General features: G+C 49.9%; 8 protein-coding genes across 8 annotated transcripts; 5 read left to right on the forward strand and 3 right to left on the reverse strand.

Moving 5' to 3' along the window:
• Positions 1–60: 60 nt before the first annotated feature.
• On the reverse strand, positions 61–621 carry HOO65_010931 (thiamine pyrophosphokinase; the record flags this gene model as incomplete). The annotated part of the gene is made up of 1 exon (XM_070999835.1): positions 61–621. One exon carries the CDS (start codon positions 619–621, stop codon positions 61–63), a length of 561 nt encoding a protein of 186 aa, XP_070862753.1.
• Positions 622–1739: 1118 nt separating this feature from the next.
• Positions 1740–2880, forward strand: HOO65_010932 (Mitochondrial intermembrane space import and assembly protein 40; the record flags this gene model as incomplete). Its single annotated transcript, XM_071005980.1, has 3 exons — positions 1740–1959; positions 2093–2555; positions 2646–2880. 3 exons carry the CDS (start codon positions 1740–1742, stop codon positions 2878–2880), a joined length of 918 nt encoding a protein of 305 aa, XP_070862754.1.
• A 616-nt stretch (positions 2881–3496) lies between these two features.
• Positions 3497–4259, forward strand: HOO65_010933 (uncharacterized protein; the record flags this gene model as incomplete). The annotated part of the gene is made up of 3 exons (XM_071006132.1): positions 3497–3515; positions 3691–3740; positions 3807–4259. 3 exons carry the CDS (start codon positions 3497–3499, stop codon positions 4257–4259), a joined length of 522 nt encoding a protein of 173 aa, XP_070862755.1.
• Positions 4260–4754: 495 nt separating this feature from the next.
• HOO65_010934 (Myb/SANT-like DNA-binding domain protein) lies at positions 4755–6351 on the reverse strand (the record flags this gene model as incomplete). Its single annotated transcript, XM_071005742.1, has 2 exons — positions 4755–5945; positions 6013–6351. The coding sequence occupies 2 exons, from the start codon at positions 6349–6351 to the stop codon at positions 4755–4757; spliced, it is 1530 nt and encodes a 509-aa protein (XP_070862756.1).
• A 5311-nt stretch (positions 6352–11662) lies between these two features.
• Positions 11663–14345, forward strand: HOO65_010935 (uncharacterized protein; the record flags this gene model as incomplete). Its single annotated transcript, XM_071005430.1, has 2 exons — positions 11663–12916; positions 13248–14345. 2 exons carry the CDS (start codon positions 11663–11665, stop codon positions 14343–14345), a joined length of 2352 nt encoding a protein of 783 aa, XP_070862757.1.
• Positions 14346–14954: 609 nt separating this feature from the next.
• On the forward strand, positions 14955–16664 carry HOO65_010936 (putative protein C1A6.01c; the record flags this gene model as incomplete). The annotated part of the gene is made up of 1 exon (XM_070999836.1): positions 14955–16664. The coding sequence occupies one exon, from the start codon at positions 14955–14957 to the stop codon at positions 16662–16664; it is 1710 nt and encodes a 569-aa protein (XP_070862758.1).
• Positions 16665–17378: 714 nt separating this feature from the next.
• On the forward strand, positions 17379–18761 carry HOO65_010937 (Malate dehydrogenase, mitochondrial; the record flags this gene model as incomplete). The annotated part of the gene is made up of 3 exons (XM_071005838.1): positions 17379–17438; positions 17721–17838; positions 17917–18761. The coding sequence occupies 3 exons, from the start codon at positions 17379–17381 to the stop codon at positions 18759–18761; spliced, it is 1023 nt and encodes a 340-aa protein (XP_070862759.1).
• A 595-nt stretch (positions 18762–19356) lies between these two features.
• On the reverse strand, positions 19357–23475 carry HOO65_010938 (Manganese-transporting ATPase 13A1; the record flags this gene model as incomplete). The annotated part of the gene is made up of 3 exons (XM_071005288.1): positions 19357–19894; positions 19966–23045; positions 23119–23475. 3 exons carry the CDS (start codon positions 23473–23475, stop codon positions 19357–19359), a joined length of 3975 nt encoding a protein of 1324 aa, XP_070862760.1.
• Between the last annotated feature and the right edge of the window lie 5 nt (positions 23476–23480).

The raw sequence follows: 23480 nt of genomic DNA on the forward strand, positions 1-23480 counted from the left end.
ATCACCACAGTTAACCATGGCCCTATCTCCAGTTTTTCCCACCCAGACCGAGGCTAGCCCTTACGAGCAGTCACTAGTCACCAAAGCATCCTTGAGGGCAATTGTAAACAGTACAGCGTTGTCCGTTTCGACCTCGATGTGTGTTGTTTCCGGGAGTACATGATTGCTGGTACTCATGGCTCCGGCAAATGACGTTTCCCAATTAGTCACATCCCACTCAAGACCGCTTGTCGTGATGTGTGCGGTGCCGTCCATGGGCAAGATACCGACATGCTTGCCAAAGATATCTGTAGTGCCGTCTTTAACACGGAGGATATGCTTGCCGGGTGCCAGTAGAAATGTCACGCTTTCGCTGCTGAGTAAAAATATCCGCGAGACACTGCTTTGGAATAAATATAGGTGATGCAGCTGGGAAACTCCTTGGTCAACTCGCCCGCCACAGCCCCCGATAGCGATTATGTCTTGTGGTGCTGAGGTGTCCATCTCACGAACCAACTTGATGGCCTTGCCAAAGTCAGTCGAGTTCTGCTCGGGTATCTTAATGACCTGGGCCGGCTTAGCGGTCCGTGCAAAATATTCAAGGGCTTCAGGAGTGACGGAGTCTAGATCGCCAACGATCATGTCCAGGCTATCCTGTTGGTGTTTTTTTGTATGAGTTATTTCTTTTAATAGTGCGGGACTTTAGAGTGGCCTTACATATGGTGATGGCTGCTCGTTTATTCTAGTCTTATTTATGACTTCCAATAGTCTCGTAGCACCACCGTCGACTGCTACCCGAGGCTGGCCTGCGTGGAGATAAATTGTAAGTTGAGTAGCTTTCTAGTAGCCTGCTTAGTGGCCTACCAAGAGACACGTTTACTTACATGAACTAAATAGGGTTTCCAAGAGCTGAGTGTGCACTATAGGTTGATTCAATATAATCATGGCCGGAGACTGGGCCTCTGTGGCTGAGGCCTTGAGCCTGCCTATGACGTCCCATTGTGTGACGGTTGAGGACATTGGTCAAGGAATGATGACGTCAGGGGGGAATGAACTGGTAAAAAAGAAAAGAAAAAATCAAGAAATCAAGAGGACTTTAAAACTGATGCTAGAATCTCGTCAAGAAGAAAAAGAGATTGTGTTGGACACAAGGGCTTACGAGAAATTACGCGCCTATTAGGATGACTAGAAGCTCCTGTTGAACTTCTTGGAAAAGATGATGCCTAGTTCGTGGGCTGTGAGCTTTGTGTAACCCTACTACTATGCATGGAAAATGCCTGGCTAAACTCCGGTAAATCAACCGCTTTGGCTCTGCAAGCTTTGATTAGCCAATGGATCCGTTTTTTTTCTTTTCCGACCTTGGGATTTATCAGCCGGTCAACAAGAATAAATTCACAGGCAAAGGCAAAGCATAGCAACAAGCCATCGGATAGTAGCTGTACAGCTTAGCTTAAATGCGCGAACTGGTCCAATTCGACGGTTAAAAAGAAAAAAAAAACGGAAAAAACAGTTGCTCTCAACTTTGCTCTTTCCTTTGTTAAGCCGGCCCGCGTCCGCTTCTTCTTCGGCTTCTATTTGCCTTGTCACGCTCTTAGGTCGACTACGACCTGCCTTGCTCATAGAGAGAGAAGCGTTTGATTGCATTCCAATACGATACGGAAAAAACAAGCACTTGGCTGCTTGGCTGCTCGGATCTTCAGATCTTCAGATTCTCGAATACTTGAATAGTCAGGAACTTCCTTCCCTTTCATATAAACGCCATGTTCCGTCCATCACTCCGCCAAGTGCGTCCTTTCATCCGCACTGCTCCCACGTTGAGCCCCATCTCCGTTACCGCTGCCGGCCGGCGCATGCTTGCTACGGGGGCCAGCAAAAGTGCATCACGGGGGACATGGAAGGGCAGTGTCATGCGCTGGGGTCTGGCCGGTGCGGCTGTTTACATCTACAACACTAGTCCAATCTTCCAGGATGCGGCCATGCGTAAGTTATCCTTCTCTAGCTCTTTCGTGACCTCCCTCTGGTCTCCTCCCTTGTAGTATATGGCCTAGTCTAGACCTTGAGCTTCGCACATACTGTCGGCGACTAGCTTGCTAATGCTTCCTCTGATTATTAGCACAAACCATCCCAAGCCCCCCGCAATTTTTGGAGAACGATTCCGTCACTATCGACACCGTGATAGCTGCCCGCCGTGAACAAATAAAGGAAGAGCAGGCGGCAAAGGCTGCTGCTAAAGCCAAGGCTGCGTCTGAGGCTAAGGAGAAGGCGAAGGCTGATGTAAATGTCGAGGCTGATGCAAACGTCGAGACTGCCAAGACGGCCGTTCAATCAGCCGGGGACGACTCAAGCGCTACCGCTGACACCGCCTCGCAACCTGGCCCGGGCTCGCCTGCCGCACTAGAGGCTGAGGCTGGCCAGCAGGGTGCATTCAACCCTGAGACCGGTGAGATCAACTGGGACTGCCCGTGTCTAGGCGGCATGGCTGATGGGCCTTGCGGTGAGGAGTTCAAGGCGGCTTTTAGCTGCTTTGTGTTCTCACAGGAAGAGCCCAAGGGCATGGACTGCATTGATAAGTTCCAGTACGTTTCTTTTTCCTACGATATAGGAACCGAGGAGAAGGAGTGTATCATCTAAATGGTGTGTAGTGACTAACATATTTTTGGTTATAGGGGAATGCAGACTTGCTTCCGCGCTCACCCAGACGTCTACGGTGCTGAGCTTGATGACGATGAGCCGCCGGCCGAGTCAGGCGATGGCCCGACTAGCGAGGGCGGTGCTACTCCGGCCCCGATTCCGGATGCCGCCGAGGAAACGAATGGAGAGGCCAAGGCTGAGGCTAAGGGTGAAGCTAAGGTCGAGTCAACGTCAGAACCTAAGCCCGAGTCCAAGGCCCAAGCTGCTTAAATCATTATCTCCCCCCTTCCCCTCCCCCCAGAACCCATGGCGTGTAAGTTATCAAGGAGCGTTAGGTCATTGGACTCAGTAGCGAGCGCAAGAAAAGCTCTTTCTCTTCATCTGCCATCCAGCATAATGCTCATCGGCAGACTCGATGAGAAGGGAGCGCAAAATGTAACACTAACCTTGTACATTTCTTTTATTGCCCTTGATTTTTATTATGTATTTTTTATATCTCCTTTTATAACAGAGGCTTTTAATAATCGTCGCTCAGATGAAATATCTTTTGTAAGGCTAGAAAGGGAGACTTGGCGTTTTTTTAGCTGTATGCATGACGTCAGTGGCAACGAGAGTTCCCGGTTACTATTGTAAAGGAAGCGTAAAAACAAGGCTGTCGTATAGCAGTGAGGTGCATTAAGAAGTAAGGGAGAAGCTCTAGGGCGCTCTTCACGTCTCTGAAGAAATGAGAGCCAAAGAAAGTCACAAAAGAAACTAAAGGCAAAGCTTTGGAATCTAGTCCCCGAAAACGGACAGCCGAAGTAGCTAGCTCAATATTGACGCCTAGGGGCAAAGAAGGAGGATGCCTTATAAGACTAGCTCTTACACCTCTGGTACATGTTACCACATGATCTTTTCCTCTTCCTGTAACATCTACAACTATTCATGACTTCGATCTACGTGTTTTGATTGCTAGCTCTCCGTTCAAAAGAATCCCCGCCTCGCCAACATATCTATTGCACCTATACATATCCATATTGCTTCAATCATCAGTATGTTTTACTCCCCACACTGTAGTTCAACCCTGCTAACTGCCGACAGTGTCCTACGCCGACGCCGCTGCTAAAGGACCCAAGCAGAGCCCCAAAGAGGTACGGCGTTTATCTTTCCCTTGATTTCCCTTCCTCAACCGAGCCCTCCGAACTAACCGACCCCAGGCCGCCGCCGCCCCCGTCCCCACTGTTGTCTCAAGGACTGACGACACCCACGCGCTCATTGATGTCGATTCTCCGGCCGTACGCACCGTGCCCAATGACTTTTTAGAGCGCGATGTGCAGACTTCGACACAAGCCGCACGACTCGAACGTGAGGCTGCTGCAGCCGAAGCCCGCAAAGTCGCTGAAAAGAAAGCAGCCGCTGCTAAGGAAAGGCGCTCTGCTGCTGCTGCTGCCTCTGCTGCTTCCCGGGCTGGAGGCCGAGCAGCAGCCGATGCGACACTGGGCACAGGCGCATTGGTCTTGGCCAACCTCGCACTGGTCTTAGGTGTCGGTGCGGCTGCACACTATTTCGGTGCAGATCACGGACGTTGGGCGCCGTCGTGGCGGAATGCAGGACTTGGTGTTGGTGTTGCAGCAGCATTAGGGCTGGGAGAGTCGGTGCTAGTACAGTAAGTTTCATGGTGGGCGTCTACAAACTTAGAGCTTCTATAGTCCGTGGCTAACATGGTTGGGTGTAGAAACTTCCGGGCCTCCAAATAGACAACGTCGAAAGACGCTGGTATATCTGAAATTGGACATGCGGTACGAATATAATATAATATAATATAATATAACACAATAGACTGTGAGAGCTGCCACTTCATAGCACAGCTTGAGTAGTAACCAACAATGTGAAAAAAAAGAATGAAAAAAAAGGAAAACAAAGTATCCTCTGTAAACAAGCCAGCGTCTATTTCACGTAAATTCTCATTAATCGCTTGTTATTTATAGCCCGTTGTTCCGTCCTGTGGTTCCGTCCTGTGGCCCTGCCCCAAGCTTGCCGTTCTATTCTCCTTTTCCTTTGATCATTAGTCTAGCCATCCATCCTCCAACGCGACCCCCGTCACCTCGCCAACAAACATATATTCATTACATAATTCCGCTTCCGACACTCCGTTGGCTTCTCTATCATCTCCGGAAAATCGGTGCCGATGGTGCACGCATCCGTCTGACCCAATGACACCGCAGATCCGGCGACATCTTACAAAACATCATGGCTGTAGTCTCAACAGAAAGCATCTTCTCGGCAATCATTAGCTGCAGATCATTATCCTCGTTGCTAAAATCCGCAAAGAAAATGTCCATAGCCTGCTCCGTCCATCGCGATACAGGTGGCTGCTGCTGGCTCTTGCTAGCATCAATGATCTTAGCTAACATTTCTTCAATAGCTACTGTCGTCGTGACACCACCTGCCACAGAAGGCAATGAAGCCACAGGCAGTGAGATAGAGGTGCTAGGTGACGTAGTGGCGATGGTTGATGGAGGTGTGGCTATAGAGTGTGGATGGTTGTGGACATGGTGGTGGTGATGGTGAGGGTACGAGTGTGGTGGGTGTTGATGAGAGTGACCATGGTGTGAATGGGCGTGAGAATGAGGATGCACATGGCCATGCGACGGGTGGGCATGGATATAGTGGCTGTGTGAGTGCAGCGGCGTAGATGCAGATGCAGAAGCAGGCGTTGACGCTGTGGCTGGTGACGCAGCCACGAGAGCCGACGATGAAGACTCTTGAGACATAGGCTCCGACTGTGGTACCGTATGGCCCCAGCTATCAGTCCGCCGGCGTTGCGGGGAGGTTGTTGTTGACTCGGCCGATAATGACCGCTTGCGTGAGTTATCAGTCGACTGACTAGGATCATGTGGCGGCGTCAGGGCCGGGGCCAAGGGTCGTGCTGCCGACTTTTGGGCCGGTACACCCATAGATGCCGCGGATGATGGGCTCTGTGGCGGCGGGCGTGTTCTTTGGGGGGATTGCGAGCGAAGAGGCCTACAATAGTTATGAGGGCTCATGTGAGATTTGGGCTGAGACTGAGACTGAGACCGGGAGCGCGGCTCGGGTTGGGTTTCCACTTGAGGCTGATTTCCGGGTTGTTGCTGGGGTGGGTGTGTCGGAGATTGATGTCTTTGTGATTGAACCTGTTGCTGCTCAGAAGCCAAGTCAACTACTGCTGTTCCCGGCAGGTCTCCATCAGAGCCATCGCCTAAGCGGCGACGTCGCTGGCGCGGGATCCCGTTAGGCAACAAGTCTTCAAATATGACTTCAAAGTACTTTTCATGCTCAAACGAGCGGCCACGAAGAGGCTTTGCAGAGGGGTCTTTCTATGAGGGGCGTTAGTATAGGAGTAAATAAACTTTCTACGGAAAAAACAAGGCCACTTATGCCTACCTGTAGATGCTCTTCCCAAGCCTCATCGCTAGCAGACACTGTAGAATTGGCCTCGTTGTACTTGAATGCCGGGTTATCACGCAGTCCGCGCCAGGCCTTAAAGCGCTTACGGGCATTGTCGGCCTTGTTTTTCAAATGATTCTTCTCCAGCCGCACTTGATGCGTGTTCCATAAATCATGAGCGGCCTTGGCCCAGGCTTCGGACTTCAACGTGCCGGTGGCGTTGTCTCTCAAGCCTTTCAAAACGCTCTCCCATAAAGAGCGGAAAAAGGTGCCTTCGTAATCTGGCGTCCAGCTAACGCGAGGCGCGCGTTGGAACGAGCTCCCGAGTGCGGACATAGCGGCAGAGAGAGCCGAAACGGTGGAATCGGAGGGAACGAGACAAGCGGCAGTGGCAGGGGGGGAAACGTGACTTCGCTAACGGAACCGCGTTCCCACTAAGAAACGAAGGGGAAACAAGTGTCGCTTGCCTATAATGTCTTAATAAAGCAATAAGACAGACAATTCAAAATCGAGATATTTGAGGAGAATAAATTGCCGGTGCAGTGTTTGCAAGACGTCAAGACTAGCTTGCAAGTGGGAGTTGACAACTCTAATAAAAAGAAAGAAAAGTGCAGCGAAAACTAAAGACAAAACTCTAAACGGAAGGGGAAAACGCAGGATTAAAAGCAAATCGCAGACTGTCGCAAAAGGTTTCTGTGCTTGCGAATCCGTTGGTAAGAGGGGGGGGGGGGGGGGAAGTGACACTTCAGCCCATCCGGGTTCTTGTGGCTTGGCTCTTTCTGTACCAATAAATCACGTGATGGTTCTGTATGGCCCCGTTTGGAGTTCGTTTAGCAAGAGCGAGCACTCGTTAGGTAGGCCAGCACGTTTTATATCTGGTATCCAGAAATTGGAAGCGTTTCTGATTTCCGCTTAGCCTTGGAAGAAATGGGCCAGCAAAATCAAGACAGAAGACAAAATGGAGAGAAAGATAAAAAGACTGCGAAATCGACGCCGCTGTGTAGGGGTTTGTAAATCAACAGACCTTGAACAGAATTTGAAATCGACCTACTTGCGCAACTTTGAGATTTTTTATGTCTACTTGAGCCACCCTGATGGACAAGTGCTCTAAAACCTGGATAGTAGTCACTAAAGAGTGAGCGACCAACAACCTTGTAATCAAGTCTTCTTGATCAAAACACCCGTTTGGTCAAGTTCCCCAGCTGTCCAATAGTCGTCCGTTTTTCTCGCCCTTTTCTCTCGGTTTAATTCTAGGACCATCGATGAGTTCCGTGGGCTTTAGGAGGGGCAACCCATCAGGGTGCCCGCCCCTCTCTGTTTTCGCCCGCTTCTTTCCCCCTTGTACTTGCCTTTTTGGAGAATACCCTGATAGATCCAAATCTAGACTCTATTCCCCGCCTAAAGTTCTTTTGTCTTTTCTATCTCTTGCACTCGTCTTTGAGCTTTGATCACGATGAACGTGTTGACCCCTCTATATGACAAACCCTAAATGGGCCTCAATCACGAGAAACGCAGGAACCCATCTCACTCTCAACCCAATTCATTCAACACCTCAATCTCTCATTAGATAGATGCATGAATAAGAGTATGTGAGTACGATTAGTCTATCTAGCAACTCATAGGTCGTTATTTAGCACCCTTCATCTTTCAGGTGAACTGTCTCTCCGCTATAAATTTTCCACCCTTCTCGCGCTTTCAATCATCTTAGGCAGCGTAAGAACCACAGAGTATTCCCATGCAAAAAAAAGCTTGTTACCAGGTGAATTGACCAAGAGCGCCGATTCAAGCCCCCAGCAAATCTATGAGCACCGTCTCGATACACTGTCGCGCATATCATGCGTAGCCTCCTATGTGCTCTACGCAGCATGGAAGCCGATCAACCCGGCGGCGCAGCTGACACTGGCAGCCAGGCCGACACTTCTAAGTGCCCCTTCTTAATCATTCCATCGCCAAAAGGTAGTAGCACTGGGACAATCTCGCCCAGGAACCGTAGGTCATTGCCAATACATTTTGTCTCTCGGAGTATCACTAAGCTAGTCGTTGTAGTAGGTGGTGTACAGAACTAACACGTTCTCATGTTCAAGCACGCAGACCTTATAGAATGCCTTGTAATCTATACCAGTGATTTGGGACACTAGATGGCTGAGCAGCATGTGGTTATAGTTTCCACATGCCTCGCGCAATGCCAGCTGAGTCCAGAGATTGGCCAATTCTGCATTCAATGACAACACGCAGCGTAGCAGCTCGTCTCGGATTACACTCTTTGGCAATGCGAAACCTGCTCATAGAGTGAAACGGATGGTTGTGTTTAGGTTCGTCACTACGCTCTAGTCGGCGCTTCACGGCAGTTTCCCATGATCGTTCATCGACGAATCTGATGTACCCCCGGTCTCCCGTACACTGCCGTATCGATGCTGGATTAGCCCCATTGGAAAAGTAGGAAAGGGTATCGATGGCAGCATGTGGAAAAACATTAGGCAGGCTGCCAGGCAAGAAAACTCTATGGCCATCCAGATTGGATAATCATCTCCAGCGAGAGCATAGAATGGACCTTCTCTTAGCCACCACAGATCATTGGACTTAAAGTGCCACGTTAGTCACCTTAAACCTCATGATACGATTATCCACTTCATTCTAGAAACTCTCGTTATCAAGGAAGCCCATAGCCTCCTCGACCATAGTTCGCAATTGAGGCTTAGGAGTAGTGTATTCGCCAAAATAATGTTGAAGGCAACGTCGTGTTTATATGAATTGCCACTTCTTTGAACTTCAATAGAGCGCATGCCTAGCCTCGCCGTTTCATGCCTGATACCACCGAGGCATTGAGATAGGTCGTCTATTGTCCAATATAGATGGAAAGATATTCCTATCAAGCGTTAAACACTGTCTCGTAGGATTCTATAAAGACCACGTCATTTCCTTATCCAGGATACGACAGTACTCCTTACAATTGCAGAGTTAGATTTATTTAAGACGACTTGTTGAACATTGCTGTTGGTTTCGCGAGCGAAGACGCAAAGCATTCCAAGTGAAGAGTGTCCATGGGCCGTAATACTAACAATGGTGAACAAGAAAAAGCAAACCCCCCCCCCCGTAATATGAAGCGACTTTTTGTCGGCCAATTACATACATTCGCCCAGTGACTCTGTTCGGTGCCTTCTGACACCCGAGAAGGCAGCCCCGATTTTGCCATTTCCATTCACGGCATAAAATGCAGATACATAGCCGGCACCTTCACCTTATGCTAGCCATTTGGTATTAATGCGATAATTTGCATTTTGGATAGATTTGAGCTCGCCATGAGGTTCGTTGATTCAAGCCGGGCTGGACCTCGTAGAGGCTGTAGAAGCCGGGCGAGACCGACGCGCTACTAGCATAAAGGGGTCTATAAGGCTACGGAGGTTACGAAAGACATCTAACAGGGTTACAAAGAAGACGCCTTAACCCTTATGCTTCAAGCACGTGGGCTTGCGGATCCCCCCACCCCCTGGCTGCTCTTTTGCAGCACTGTACCGTTTTGACAAGAGGGAAATAGTAAGGAAGGGACAAAAGTCAGCAGGGCATGAATTTAAACCTTTTGGTGACGTATTGCGACCAGTGCGAAAGTCGTCAATGTGTCGTAGGTCAAGAGCCGGACAGCCAGGTAGCTTGCACAAGGATATCGCCTCCCCTCAAAGCACCGATTGATATCTACTCTCTACCGCAAGTTACATAGGGCGCCCCTTGGCTCTAGCGGAACAAAGGCTACTAGTCAATGAAGTTCTTGTCCTTTCAAGGAATATAAGGATTATTTCCACTTATTCATAGCTATCTAGACAAGCGAAGGTTCTTCTTCAGTGTTGCTATGAATAGCATAGCTTAGTGGAGTCATAGCCAAAGTCAACTACACAAGAGAGAAATAAATTAAGAATAAAAAATAGATTTTCTAGAGCCCAGAATTAAAATACATATGCTGAGTAGAGAGAGAAATACTGGTAGTACAGACACTTGGATGGCCCATTTATTGGTTAGCATCAAAGGCTTGAAGAAAAACTAGTATGCCCCAAAATTAAGTAGTGCACGCAGTCACGTGATAGCGCGAATCGACCTAAATGTGGGTCATGGCAGAGCCGAAAGCCTATTGCAGCAGGACTTGTGAACGAACAGACGTTCTCATTGCTTTTGCTGTTAAAGTGTATGCATGCATAGCTGGGGATGGTCCGAAGGGATCTGGCTACTTTGCCCTCAAAATCGATGCTACGTTTTGTTCGAGAATGGGTTCTAGGGGTGTTTTGTCCTAATAGCAGCCATCCCTGATTCAAGGGGGTGATTGTTTAATGCGTTGATGCTTCCGGCAGCCGAACAGTAATCGGTAATACACAAGAAGAACATGGAGTGATGATAGGGCGGGATTTGATTCTTGCTAGCTATTGGCCACTGGCACATCACTGGCTTGGGCCTGTGTTTGGTGCGTGTCCGTTTGCTGGGTGGACGTTTGCGGGGCAGCGGTAAAGAAAAATCTTTAATTATAGTCTCAAAATGAGGGGCAGCCAAGGAAGGGCAGTAGTGATGAGAGAAGGGTTAAGTGAGGTTTTGTATAGGTTACTTGCATGATTTCTTTTTTCGTTGTATAACTGGAAGTACATTTCCTCCTTGCAACGCTCACGTGGAGGGTAACTAACTAAGTATGTCGTGCATGTTGTCGGATCAAGTCCCGTGAGAGTTGGAGCAACACAAACCCGGGTGGGTAGGCTTCCCAAGACCCAAGACGAGCATCTATCTATGTATTCCTCGGTCTTTCTTTTATCTCTCTCGTAGTCTCTTGTCTGCATTTCTCCCCTTAGGCTTCCTTGAATCAGTCCCCTCTCATGTGATCTAAAATCCAAGAGAAGTTCAGCCGTTCCAAGTCGCGCCAGCCTAAGAGAAACGAGCCGCGCGTAATAAATCGCCGCTGGCCTCTTTAGTTCTATTGAGCTTTCCTGATACGGCGAGCTTTTTTATTTTTTTCGTTCTCCCTTTTCCTTTTATTACATACTTGTCTTCGTCTGATTCATTCATTCTTGGTGATTCCCCTTCAATTCACGGTTGCGATGGCAAGCAGAGACAGCCTCAACTAACCACCTCCGACTTATATAGCCTCCCATAGGCCGGTTTCTTCTCATATCTTCTTTGTCCTCGCCCGCTGCAAAAATTCCGTCATCTAATCCCCGCTTCATTTTTCTGTTCTCAGACCTGTGTTCACGGCCATTTTTCATCGTTTATCCTCTACTCTCAACCAACTCCCTTCTCCAGTCAAGCCTAAGCCAGGACTAGGTTCTACCCTGAAACTCCTTCTCGGTTACAGTGGACTTAGTCTCTTTTTTACTACACTAAAGCCGCTGGAGCCACTGAACCACACGCTAAAACATCCGAGGCGCTAAAACCTGCAGAGGCCTTCCTACGCGCTGCAGACCCTAAGAAAAAGCTGCCTTGACGCGATTGCTCCCCTCCTCCACTACTATCACCAACCATTAAGATTCCAGTTCTCCCTCTCCAATCTTGCGGCCGGGCCAATGCCTTCTATGAACTGCTGTGAAACTCCAAAAATTCGGGAATAAAGACGCAAATTCTGTGACCCTAATAATCAAGAGAAAAGATACACCACGCTGTATGTTAAACATCCTCCACGATGCCTCTCAGTAACATCGCCGCTATTGCTGCTGCTGCCGCAGTGGTTTCTACACCATCTTCACTTGATTCGCCTCTCTTCTCTCCTTCTCGCCAGCAGTCCCCCATATCTAAACTAAGAAGCCGAATTTCTCCCTCGAACTCATGTCCACCTCACTCTGATACGGCCTCACATTCACTCCCGAGTCTATGTCCCCATGCGAACGATCATCCCTCATCTTCATTCTCGCCGTTGTCCTCTTGCCCACGCATCCCGTCTTTACGGCCAGGCATATCTTCCCCTCCCCCTCTTCTTCTCACTCCCCCGTCTTCTGCCTCTTCTTCGTTTGCCTCCTCTACTTCAGTGCTAGTAAAGGACGCGGGCGTGCTTGCTGCCACGACAGACTCCACTACTACTTTCCCTTCCACTGCTGCTGCTCGTGCACCGACTACCCACAAATACCCTGCTAGGCCTAGTCTTGGCTCTTCTGCTCCCACTTCCATTCTCACTCCTGCCAGGTCTGGTCCCGCTTTCCCGTCGCCCTACACTTGCACGTCGTCGCGTCGTCTCTTGCCTGACACTACTACGGCTACTAGCGATACTATCGCAACACAGTCAGGAAGAATAGCCAATGCTTACTTGCCCAATACTTCCAGACCCCAGAAACGCACTTGTGTTGACGCCCATCTCACCGCTACCACTGCCACTGCTGTTGGCCCTGTCGCTGGCGCCGATTGTGCTGTCGTCCCCCACAGCCACAGACACGGACTCCCACATGCCCACTCTAGCGCCCCTCTTCACGCTCGCGTCGTAAATCGCGTCGATTCTACTTCTACCAGTACTAGTATTGCTACTACCAATCTAACCACTATGAATACCTCATCATCCTCTACAGAACCGGCACATGTGGCTGTCGCATTACAACAGACCCAAAGCCCCCCCGCTCGTGCCCCTCAATCGCACTCCCACTCGCCCTCGCATTCACCCTCACGTTCACAATCCACCAGTCGCACTACCCTCCCTGACACTACTACTCTTGCTACTGCCGCCATCGACACACAATCCCAGCTCCTCCAGCTCTCACATCTTGCTGTTCTTCAAAATAAGATGGTCGAAATCGCGTCTCCTCCAGATCCCGGCTCCGCGTCGCTGTCGCGTAAAAGAACGGCGGACGGCGTTGTCAAACATGACGTCTCTTTGCCAAAACGCCTCGGCCACTCGAGAAATACTAGTGCCGTGAGTGCCTCATCGGCCTCGGGGAGTAAAATCGGCGAGGTAAGTCTCTTGTTTGAGTATGGTTCTTTTCACGTAAAAGACTTTTTATTATTGATTCCCCCTCCTTCACATCCTCGTTCTTGTTCTCCTTTCCCTGTATTCAAATGCCCCACGCGACCTTCTTTCTGCCTTCTTTTTTGTTCTTTGTCAAAAGGGCCTGGGTTGTCTTGTTATCCCTGAGACAACAAAAGCCAACCTGTGCCGTAAGAGGGAGGGAGAGAGAAAAAGCAGAGAACAGCTGTAAAGATTTGATGTCATTGGCCCGACGCGTTCGAAGCAACATGCGTACTGACAGTCCCTGATCTCTTGTGCTAATACTGTAACTCTTCAGCTCTCAGCCGAACTCCGCACGCGTCTTTCCTACGCCATGGTCAAGGTTAGCCATGGCTGGCAGTTTCATTCTATTGACGAGGTTGAGTCCCTTGCTTCTAAGGCTGTGTCACCCAGCTCATCTAGCTCTACTCACCTCAGAAGACCCGCCTTATCAACCAGCCCTGGCCTGTCCTCTACAGACAAGTCCGTGATTGAGTCTACCACCACGCCTGCTTCGTTTGATGCACATTCACAGCCATCACCCCCCTTATCGAAATCATCAAGTACCATTCAGAACAGCAACAGCAGTAATGACAATGGCCTTGCCCCTCCAGTCTCCATCCAGTCCTCACGGCCAGCCACTCAGCAACACTCCCGATGTAGCTCACGCCCTACCTACACTCCTACCTTACTATCGCACTCGCAGTCTATGCCCCCGCGAACTCCAGCATCCGCGGCGCCCACTCATCACCGTCGCCAATCCTGCACACAGGTCGGGTCTATATCCGGGGGCGAGGGCGGCAGCAGCATGGTATTTTCACCACACCAAAACGTGCGCGAGCAGGATGCTATTGAGTCGCTTTTGTTCATGAGTAGCCCCGGAAACTCGGCTAACTTGAAGAACTCATACACTGGATCACTGGCATCGCCTCTAACACAATCTGGCTTACGTCATTTGCCTTTCTCGTCATCAGCACCCGCTGAATCCACGAGTAGTAGCCAACGCCATGCATTGCCAGACTCGCAGCCGCGCAAAAACTTGTCATCACGCAAACTAGCGGCAGCAAATAGTCTCGATGATGCCGACTGTGAGACGGACGCTTCGGGCTCACTACTAGACATGAGTGTTGGTACACGTGGAACTCTGCGCCGCAGAGTTGGGCTCAGCGGGAGCTATATCGCCGGGCCTGGATATGGGCCGGGGTCTAGCCACACCAATTTGCACTTACAATTGCCATCAGCACTAGATACGCCAATGCGAACGCAGACGCGATTGGCAGACGAGGACATAGATCGTATGTTGGAGAGGGTAGCGGCTGAGGATTCAGAAGATGATGATGATGAGATTCAGATTCCACAGCGAATCATGGTGACGCCGCATGTTCAAGCTGTGTAGATGAGATAGTCCAACTGGCTGACTTTCTACCCGACTGGCTTGTGGATCATCGGAATTTCTGACTCCATTTCTCTTGGTTTTGCCTTGCCCGTCTTTGTATGTTATTTGTTTCTGAGCGTTGCTGGAGCCCTAGGGTTACATGTTGTTCCGTTCCTGTACCTGTGTTTTAATTGGCATTTTTGCTTACTGCATTTCGGGGGGCTCTTGTTCTATTTTCTTTTCTTGTGTGTATATATTACTTGCATCAACTTTTCTCATACTTTGATACCACATGATGTTCTTTGAGTTTATTTCTTGTTTGTCTTGGTGAAAGTTGATTTGGTAGTCAATCTACCACCATTACCCTTCGACTACTCTGTTAGGGTTATAAGCACACATATCTTATCATGGTCATGATGGCTCATGCTTTTAGACCCACTCTTTCTTCCACCCTTCACCTTGAATTGCTGGCTTGTGTTAACAAACCTCGAAGCTTTAGTGAACAACTGCTCATTACTACATCATTACTCGCAATATTACCATTACTTCTGACTACTATTTGTGGTTCTTGAAAGCTGTAACTGCAACAAATCGGAACCAAAACAAAGTTAATCAACCAACTAGTTCGTCATGTCCATTCACCAGCTATCAAGGCTGCTCCCTCTCCCCGATGATGAGCTGAAACAGGTATTGTCATACGCCGAGACACTATCCAAGGAAGCTTCGGTAGAGCATTTCCAAAATCTTCTTGGCAACTCACCAGAGGTCAGTGCCTTTATTTCGTCCTTCAATTCTCGTCGAAAGACCCCGGGACCTTCTGGCTCATCCTCTGGCTCTACTGCACGGCCACAACCATCTCAGTCTAATGCCCAACTACGGGCAGGAGGCCCGGCTAATGTTCTTAACGTTGAGCCGGTGCCTAAAGCGGCGTCTAAGAATAAGGGAAAGAAAAAGAAGGCGGATATTCACGTGCCCCAGGCACGTAAAGTTGACAGTGTCGGACCAGCAACTGGAACTGCGTACAACAAAAAAAATCAGACTTTCGAGTACATTTCTAGTTCAAAGAAGCCTGCATTTGGCGGCTTGGGTGAAAGCGCCAGTGCGACCTCAGCTACTTCGGGGATTGCTCCGGATGTTTTGTCGTTTATGGAGGCTATATCGGGACCGTCTTCAAAAGGCGGATCTTCAAGTAGCACGCGAACGCCAACGCCGGCGCCAAAGACTGAAAAGCCGCAAAAGCAGTCTTCTAAGGTAGGTGGGTATCTTATCGGCGATGGCCCACCAAAGAAGGCCAAGTCTACACTAGCCAAGCCTACGCCCATAGTCTCTACGAAGGTCAAGATTACTGGGGGGCTTCCAATGGGTGGCGCGAGCGCTGCCGTCTCGGATTTAGATGCGGCTATACGAGCTCTGGAGATATCAACAAACCCAACTTTGAACCCCTCTACCAAGGCCCGCAAATGCAATTGTGTTGCTACTCGACATCCGCTGCAGTCTGCAGCACCAAACTGCATGAAGTGTGGGAAAGTCATCTGCATCAAAGAAGGCCTGGGGCCTTGCTCATACTGTGGAACGCCCCTTCTCCAACCGTCTGAGATCCAGGCTATCCTGAAAGAATTGACTGCTGAGCGTGGCCGCGAGCGTATGGCTGTAGACCGGGAAGCTCATAAGCGAACAGAACTAAAGGCCATGCCGTCGTCATACGCACAGGCCCGCGGTGGCATCATGTCTGATTCCTTGCTTCTTGCACGTCAGCACCGTGATAGGCTGCTTAACTTTCAGTCGGAGAATGCGCAGCGCACGCGTATTGTCGACGAAGCGGCTGATTTTGACGTCGGCTTGGCTCAGGGTCATCTTGGGGGCGCCATGTGGTCGAGCCCGCTAGGGCGTGCTATGGAGCTTAAACGCCAGCAAAAGTTGCTGCGTGAGCTTGAATGGGATGCCAAGCCCGAGTATGAGAAGCGTCGACAGGTCGTTAGTATTGACCTTGTGGGGGGTAAGGTGGTTAAGAAGATGGCAGCGGTTGAACGGCCGGCTACGCCGGAGTCGGATGGCGATGACGTAGACGACGAGTACGGCGTGCTTGATGCGATTGGCGGTAGTGGCGGTGACAGCAGCGCGGCGTCCACTGGGAAGTTTAGCAGGAATCCGCTGATGGGTGGGCTGATTCGACCAGTTTTTACGCCAGGCAAAGGGAAGGAGGCTGAAACTGTGCGTACCCGTGTAACGAAATGGCGCAGGGTACAAGACGACCGCGACGATAATGAGGCGGTAATTCTGGATGGGGGCATCTACGGGCATGCGGAGGCGAACAGAGAAGAGCCTGCTGTTTGCGGGTAGAGACAAGAGGAATACAAGCGGACAACTTGTGTTACACTGGGCTTGTGACTATTCTACATAGCTTGACCTAGCTGGCATTTAATTGCTTTAACCCTTATATACACATAAACCCGAATGAAATCTAACCAACTTGTAAGTTATCGCCGATGTCTCGTCCGTCGTATCAAACTTATGGCAATGATATGTGCTTTGGTCGAAGTGGAAGAAAATAGAGCTGCTGTCCTCTTGTTATTGGATGTGACCCCACAAATCAAGCTCGGAGCGACAAGGGGCTATTGCTCTGTTTGCCGTTTTTGTTGCTATGCTGATTGGCTTAGAATGGTGAAAAAGGCTGATGGCAGCAGGGGTGCGGGAGAAAGGAAGCTTCCCAACTTGACAGCTTCTGGTCTCTGTTGTATCGAGTACCTGGGAGGTTGATGGAGACACAGCGAGATATGACCTGCACTAGTGGAGACTGGCGGTACCTATATACCTATAAATACCCTTCTGTCCTTCAGTAACTAGCCTCTATAACGAGCTGCAAGTACCCTTGTAACTGCAGTTTTCTGGAGCTCCTTCTCGGGCTTTCTTCCGCCTTTTTCCTTTTTCGCTTTTACTTCTTTTCTCTCTTCTTTTTCTTCTTCTTTTTCTTCTCTTCCTCTTCCTCTTCTACTTCCACCACACACACTCACACTTACAGTTCATCAAATCCAGCCTTTGTCTCTCCCCATCACCATGTTTGCTCCTCTTCGCTCGACTCTGCAGCGCCGTGCCTTCTCGGCCTCGGCCCGTGACGTGAGTAACCCGACCCTTAGGCGACTGCCTTGTATCCTTTCTTTCCCTTCTCTGCCTTTCCTGTACCCTTTAGCTATTTGGGCCTCCCAGGCCGGATTTCCAATGCACCGACACTTGGCATTTTGCTTTCCCCGGATTCGCTCGGCAATATTATCGGAATACCGGAGAAGCTTCGGCCATTCTGTTATCATCATTGTTTTTACCCAAAATTTTGGCCTCCAATCCTCACAATTGATTGATGCTGTGTTCAATTGCTAACTGTCATTTTTGCCTTGTTTGTAGATGTCCAAGGTCGCCGTTCTCGGTGCTGCCGGCGGTATCGGCCAGCCTCTGTCTCTGCTGCTGAAGATGAACCCTAAGGTCACTGAGCTGGCCCTGTACGACATCCGCGGCGGACCCGGTATGTTCCCTCTCTGTTTGGTTTCCACCATGGTATTTTATTGTCTCGTTTGCTAATCCGTTATTTCTTCTCTTACAGGTGTCGCTGCTGACGTCTCCCACGTCAACACCAAGAGCACTGTCAAGGGCTACCAGCCCACCCCTGAGGGCCTGGCTCAGGCTCTTAAGGGCTCTGACGTTGTCCTTATTCCCGCCGGTGTCCCCCGCAAGCCTGGAATGACTCGTGACGATCTGTTCAACACCAACGCCTCTATCGTCCGTGACCTGGCTAGCGCCTGCGCCGACCATGCTCCCGACGCTAAGATCCTGGTCATCGCCAACCCTGTCAACTCCACCGTTCCTATCTGCAAGGAGGTTTTCAAGCTCAAGGGCGTCTACAACCCCAAGAAACTGTTCGGTGTCACTACTCTGGACGTCGTCCGCGCCTCGCGCTTCGTTTCCGAGATCAAGGACACTAACCCCGACCAGGAGAACATCACCGTTGTTGGTGGTCACTCCGGTGTCACTATTGTTCCCCTGTTCTCCCAGAGCAGCCACCCTGAGCTGTCTTCTAACGCCGAGCTGGTCAAGCGTGTCCAATTTGGCGGTGATGAGGTCGTAAAGGCTAAGGATGGTGCTGGCTCCGCCACCCTGTCTATGGCCATGGCTGGTGCTCGCATGGCTGACTCAATCCTGCGTGCCTCTCAGGGTGAGACTGGTGTCGTTGAGCCCACCTTTGTCGAGTCTCCCCTCTACAAGGACCAGGGCATCGACTTCTTCTCTTCCAAGGTCGAGCTCGGCCCTGAGGGTGTCAAGAACATTCTGCCCGTTGGCAGCGTTGACGCCGCTGAGAAGGCTCTGCTCGATGCCTGCTTCGTTGACCTGAAGAAGAACATTGCCAAGGGTGTTAGCTTCGTTCAGTCGAACCCCCCCAAGTCCTCGTAAAGAAGCGGACTAGCTTGCATAAAGCCCTATGCTCCTATCACCGCCCTTGTCTTTTTATTTGGAGTTTGTACGCCATGTTTTTTTGTTTTGTCTAGCGGCATGTGCTATAAATCTCTATTGTAATCATAGCCTTTTTGATAAATTGCGAAAAGATGTGTCTTGTGTCTGCTGATGAATTGGGTGACATAGCCGGACCATCGGATTGTAACTGTAAAAGTAGCATAGTACTGGGATTATTCCGTAAGCCCGGTGATGAAATGGATTTCTGGTATGTAATATTGACTCTAACTAATTCTTTGAATTGATATTGCATAAGCTAGTAATTGTCGTCCCTACATAAGTGCGTGTGTGTGCCTGCATTCATACATAGATCTTCACTCGCACTAGATAGCCATGCCGTGAAAAGTTTTACACTATCCGGTATGGTGATATTTGTGGTCTTTATTTATTCAGGGACGTCTCGTCAGGCAAATAAAAGAAATAAATAGTATTGTTACATGGGCTCGACACACGTCTTAGTAGTCAAGGATAAAGCGGAGGACTAATAGTTCCTACGGTATCCTCATTCCTCTCTCCTCCTCTCTCCAACTCCTATTTAGTTTTGCTGTTGCCCATTGGCCCATTGTCGTAGGCTCTCACGCTTTTCGGCGATTTTCCGCTCCATGGCAGCAATCTGCTCCTCGCGTTTGCGCTCCTCCTCAGCGAGCTTGGCCTCTAGTTCGGCAGCCTTACGGGTGTTTTCACGGAGCAATTGGTCAGGACGGCGCTCAGCAATGTCACGTGGGCGGAAGTCGGAGAAGATGCGCTTGAGAACAGTCTCAATAACGTAGCAGGCACCATAGTCGAGAACCATAGTTACTGTCATCTTGGTGCGGAAGTCGTCGGTGAATGGCACCAGGCTCATTTGCTCGTTGATCTCAGGCATCAACTCAAGCGAGCAGATGAAGGCAAGACCCGAGACGCCCAAAATACCGTAGTACATGCCCTTGTTTTCCGAGATGGATTCACGGAAGGGCCTCCCTTGGTAGTTGACGGCAAACGTGGAGATTTGCTGGATCAATTGCAGCAGGTAAACAGCACTGTTGAGCAGGCTAGGCTTGAATTCGGCTTCCAGATCAACGTCATCGGTTCGACTAAGTGAGTGTTAGTATTAAAAAACCAAGAAGCATACTAGGGATCGGATAGAGTCTTGGGTGACACTTACGGAGCAACTAGGTCACAAAGACGAGCAATGTAGATTAGAGTTACGATATGGACAGCAAACTGGCCGAGGATAGAGCCAATGATGTAAAAGTTGAAGATATTGGGCTGGGGACGCTCCTTGGATAAGCCCTCAACGGTCTTGGCACGCGAAATGGACAGGAAGCAAACACTCATGAGCATGCCACTGATAGTGTACTGACTGTCACCGAACTTGATACCCTCTAGGTATAATACACTCAGCGAGTACGCACTAATCAGGCAGTTTAGTGCAAGAATCTTGTACATCTGGATCGTAGCAACAAGCGTGCAGCGGCCTTGGCGGATGATGTTGGGGATGGCCATAACATCGCGTAGTTTACTCGTGAATGGTGCAGCAACAGAGGCATCACCCAGCTTTAGCGAAGGTGGCTCATCGTCGGCCATGTCAGGGTTCATCAGGCTGGCAGTGAGGCGGTCCGTCAATTCGTTGGCCTTGTCGTGGGCCTCCTGCTTCTTACGCTCAGCGGGGCTGAGCTGGGTATTGCTGGTAGAAGCCATGGCTAATGAAGCAGAATCCGGAGGAGCAACACCGTGGGCAATAGCATAAGCCTCCGGAGTCATGTCCTTGCGCTTAGCTTCACGCTCAATTGCCTTGATATAGTGGGGGTTTGAGGGGCTAGGCGGATACAGGTGGGCAATGATGACGGGAACAGGAGGAGTAGGTTGGTTGAAGCGTTTCATGACATTGCACTGCTTCTCGTAAATTTCCTTCATCTTGGTGTTGCGCTGGTGCTCGGCAATACGAACAAGATCGTCACGGGTTCCGTTGAGAAGAGCAACACCGATATGGGCCTGCTTCAGAGCACCAACATCGTTGGTACCATCACCAGCCATAAGGGTATAGTAGCCCATGTCTTTAAGACCCAGGAGAATGTCCTCCTTTTGCTTGGGGGAAACACGAGCATAGACCCAGGTGTGACGCAGGATATCTTTCCAGGCAGCCTTGTTATCCTTGAACTGTGAAAGAGCATAGCCAGTGACACATAGATCGTTTTCGGCCAGGATCTTAGGATTGATAGGCTCGGTGGGATCAACGTTGATGGTGATTTTGTCGTCTACGCTGCGCCAGACCAACATTTTGTCACCGTGGTTGTCCTCGGGAGCATCTAGAATAAGCGTGGGACGATCAACAATTTCAACTTCCCGGGCAACATGAACAGCAGTAAGCGGGTTATCACCCGTGATCATGACGACGCGGTGACTACTCTCATTGAGAGAGCGGACAGCCTCGAGAGCATCTTCCTTTAAAGGACAGTGCAAGACGAGGAAACCAGCGAAAGTCAGGTCGCATTCAACCTGCTCACGTTTCAGATCATTGATCTTTCCGGCACCATATTCATCATTAACACTCAGTTGTTTGTAAGCCAAAGCTAAAACACGCGAACCACGGCGAGTAAAATACTTGAAAGTCTCCTCATAGTTTTCAGGCACCTCAGTCAGGAACTTCTGGATTGTCTCAGGAGCACCCTTGACACCAGCAAATGTCCCTTGGATTCTCTGGCCAGTGGCATTATCAACAGCCTTGATAATGGCAACTGAACTCTGGCGCTTGAGAAGGGACGAGAACTGGAAGCGGCGCTTGATGTGCGCCTGGCCAGCGATAGTCTGCGAAACAGCCTTGGACGTGGATAGAGGACGAGACACAAGAACATCACCATGACCAACGGCCCAGCCAAGAGCCTCAAGAGTAGCCTTCTCCATGGGATCACCAACAACATCGCCTTCATCAAGCTTGACAAGAGCATGAGCGGTAGCAAGAACGAGGGTCGACTGAAGACCAACGTTTTTAACAGGGGTTACTAGAGTATGAGCACCATCAACCTCACGGGCGGAGACAACTTTGGAATCAATCAGGCTGATACCAGCAATGCCTTCGACAACAAGATCTTCGCCGGTTAGAGTGCCGGTTTTATCGAAGCAGGTGATGTCTATACGACCCGCGTAAGGGATACGGAATGGTTCGGTGCAGAAAATGGCTAGCTTGGAGAGAGCAGCAAGACTGGTGTTGACGGCCAGACTCAGCTCCATAGGCAGCTCAGGAGGGACAACGCTGGTGACAATGAGGATACAATCTAGCAGCAGCTTTGAGCGTTTGCGGTCCTTCTTAACGCCTTCGTCCCAAACGTACCATGAGGCAGCGATGGCAAAGACTAGAAGGAACAGAATGAACCACAAAGCCTCAGCGTTATTGGCTGAGACATGCTCTGTCGAAAAGATCATGGTGCGAACTAGGCTACCCTGAGAAGTCTCAAAGCCGGTCTTAGTCACGACAGCCAAAGCGCCGTTATCAGGAGCTCTAGGCACGCCAGATGGGAGCTTGGGGGCACCCTCGTCAGCGTTTGCATGGGTGATTTGAAGAACTTTGGTGCCACCCCAAAGAAACGCATTTTTATCCAAGCCTTCGGGGTCGAGATTAGCATCGTGGGGACGCAGCAGCACTGAGTCCTTGAGTAGAGGGGTGCTTTCACCAGAAAGCATGGCCTCGTTGACGATGGCGGTACCCTCAACTAGTATCATGTCGCAAGGAACGCCGCTGTCTTCCTTGCTGCGATTAATAGAGACAAGATCGCCGGGGAGTAGATGGTCGGTTTGAACTTCAACCCATTTGCCCAAGCGGTAAACCCAGACATCGTATGGCTTCAGGCTCATGCCACGGAACTCCGTCAAAGTGCGCTGGCGTTGCCACACGACAGTGCTTTCGAAAGCGACCAACATGAACAGAGTGAAGAGAGAGTAATACCAATATTCGTCGAGCATCCATAATCCAACACAGAAAATCTGGAAGACGAAGAAGGGGGCAACAGCATGTTCGCGGAAGAGCTCCGTGAAGGTTGGGACAGGAATATCGAAAGTGTTGTTGCCATAGTGTTCTTTAAGAGACTCTAGTTCGGCGGCAGTAGTGATCCCCTTGGACTTGAGGAAATGGCCAATTGCAGGTTTGGGTTCGGCGTCGATAGCAAAGGTGAACGGCGTGAAAGAGTTTTTGTCTTCGTTGTAGAGAAACCGGCGTTTTTGGAAGACAAACGATGTCTTGTTAGTAGTCTGAGAGAGGCAGGCAATGTTAGTTACATGTTGACACAGGCGACACGACATATAGGAGATAATGATTTCGTACCGCGTCATGTTCTAGCTGGCAAATAGATGAAGCTCCGGCGTTGGCAATAGGAATGACCTTGATTAGATTCGCAGATTTAATGTTATCCTGGTGTCTAGCAGTTAGACGAGCCTTGATATTAACGCTCCAGTTGGTGCTTAACCAGACCAAGGCCTGGAGTGAGAATATAAGGCCTGACCAAACAAACGTCCATTCCTGAGAGCCTAGATGCACATCATACAAGTCCTGGTCAAGATAATAGCGGAAGAATATGGGCCATAGTATCGTGAACGGCCAGACATATGCGTGGAAGTGCAGGGGCAAAGCCGACAGAAGTTCAGCCGACCTAATCTGTGGGTTGTCGACGAGGGGCGCCATCTTGA

This window comes from Ceratocystis lukuohia (genome assembly GCF_044167205.1).
Source record: "Ceratocystis lukuohia strain C4212 chromosome Unknown Supercontig1_pilon, whole genome shotgun sequence".
In the NCBI taxonomy this organism is placed as follows: Eukaryota; Fungi; Ascomycota; class Sordariomycetes; order Microascales; family Ceratocystidaceae; genus Ceratocystis; species Ceratocystis lukuohia.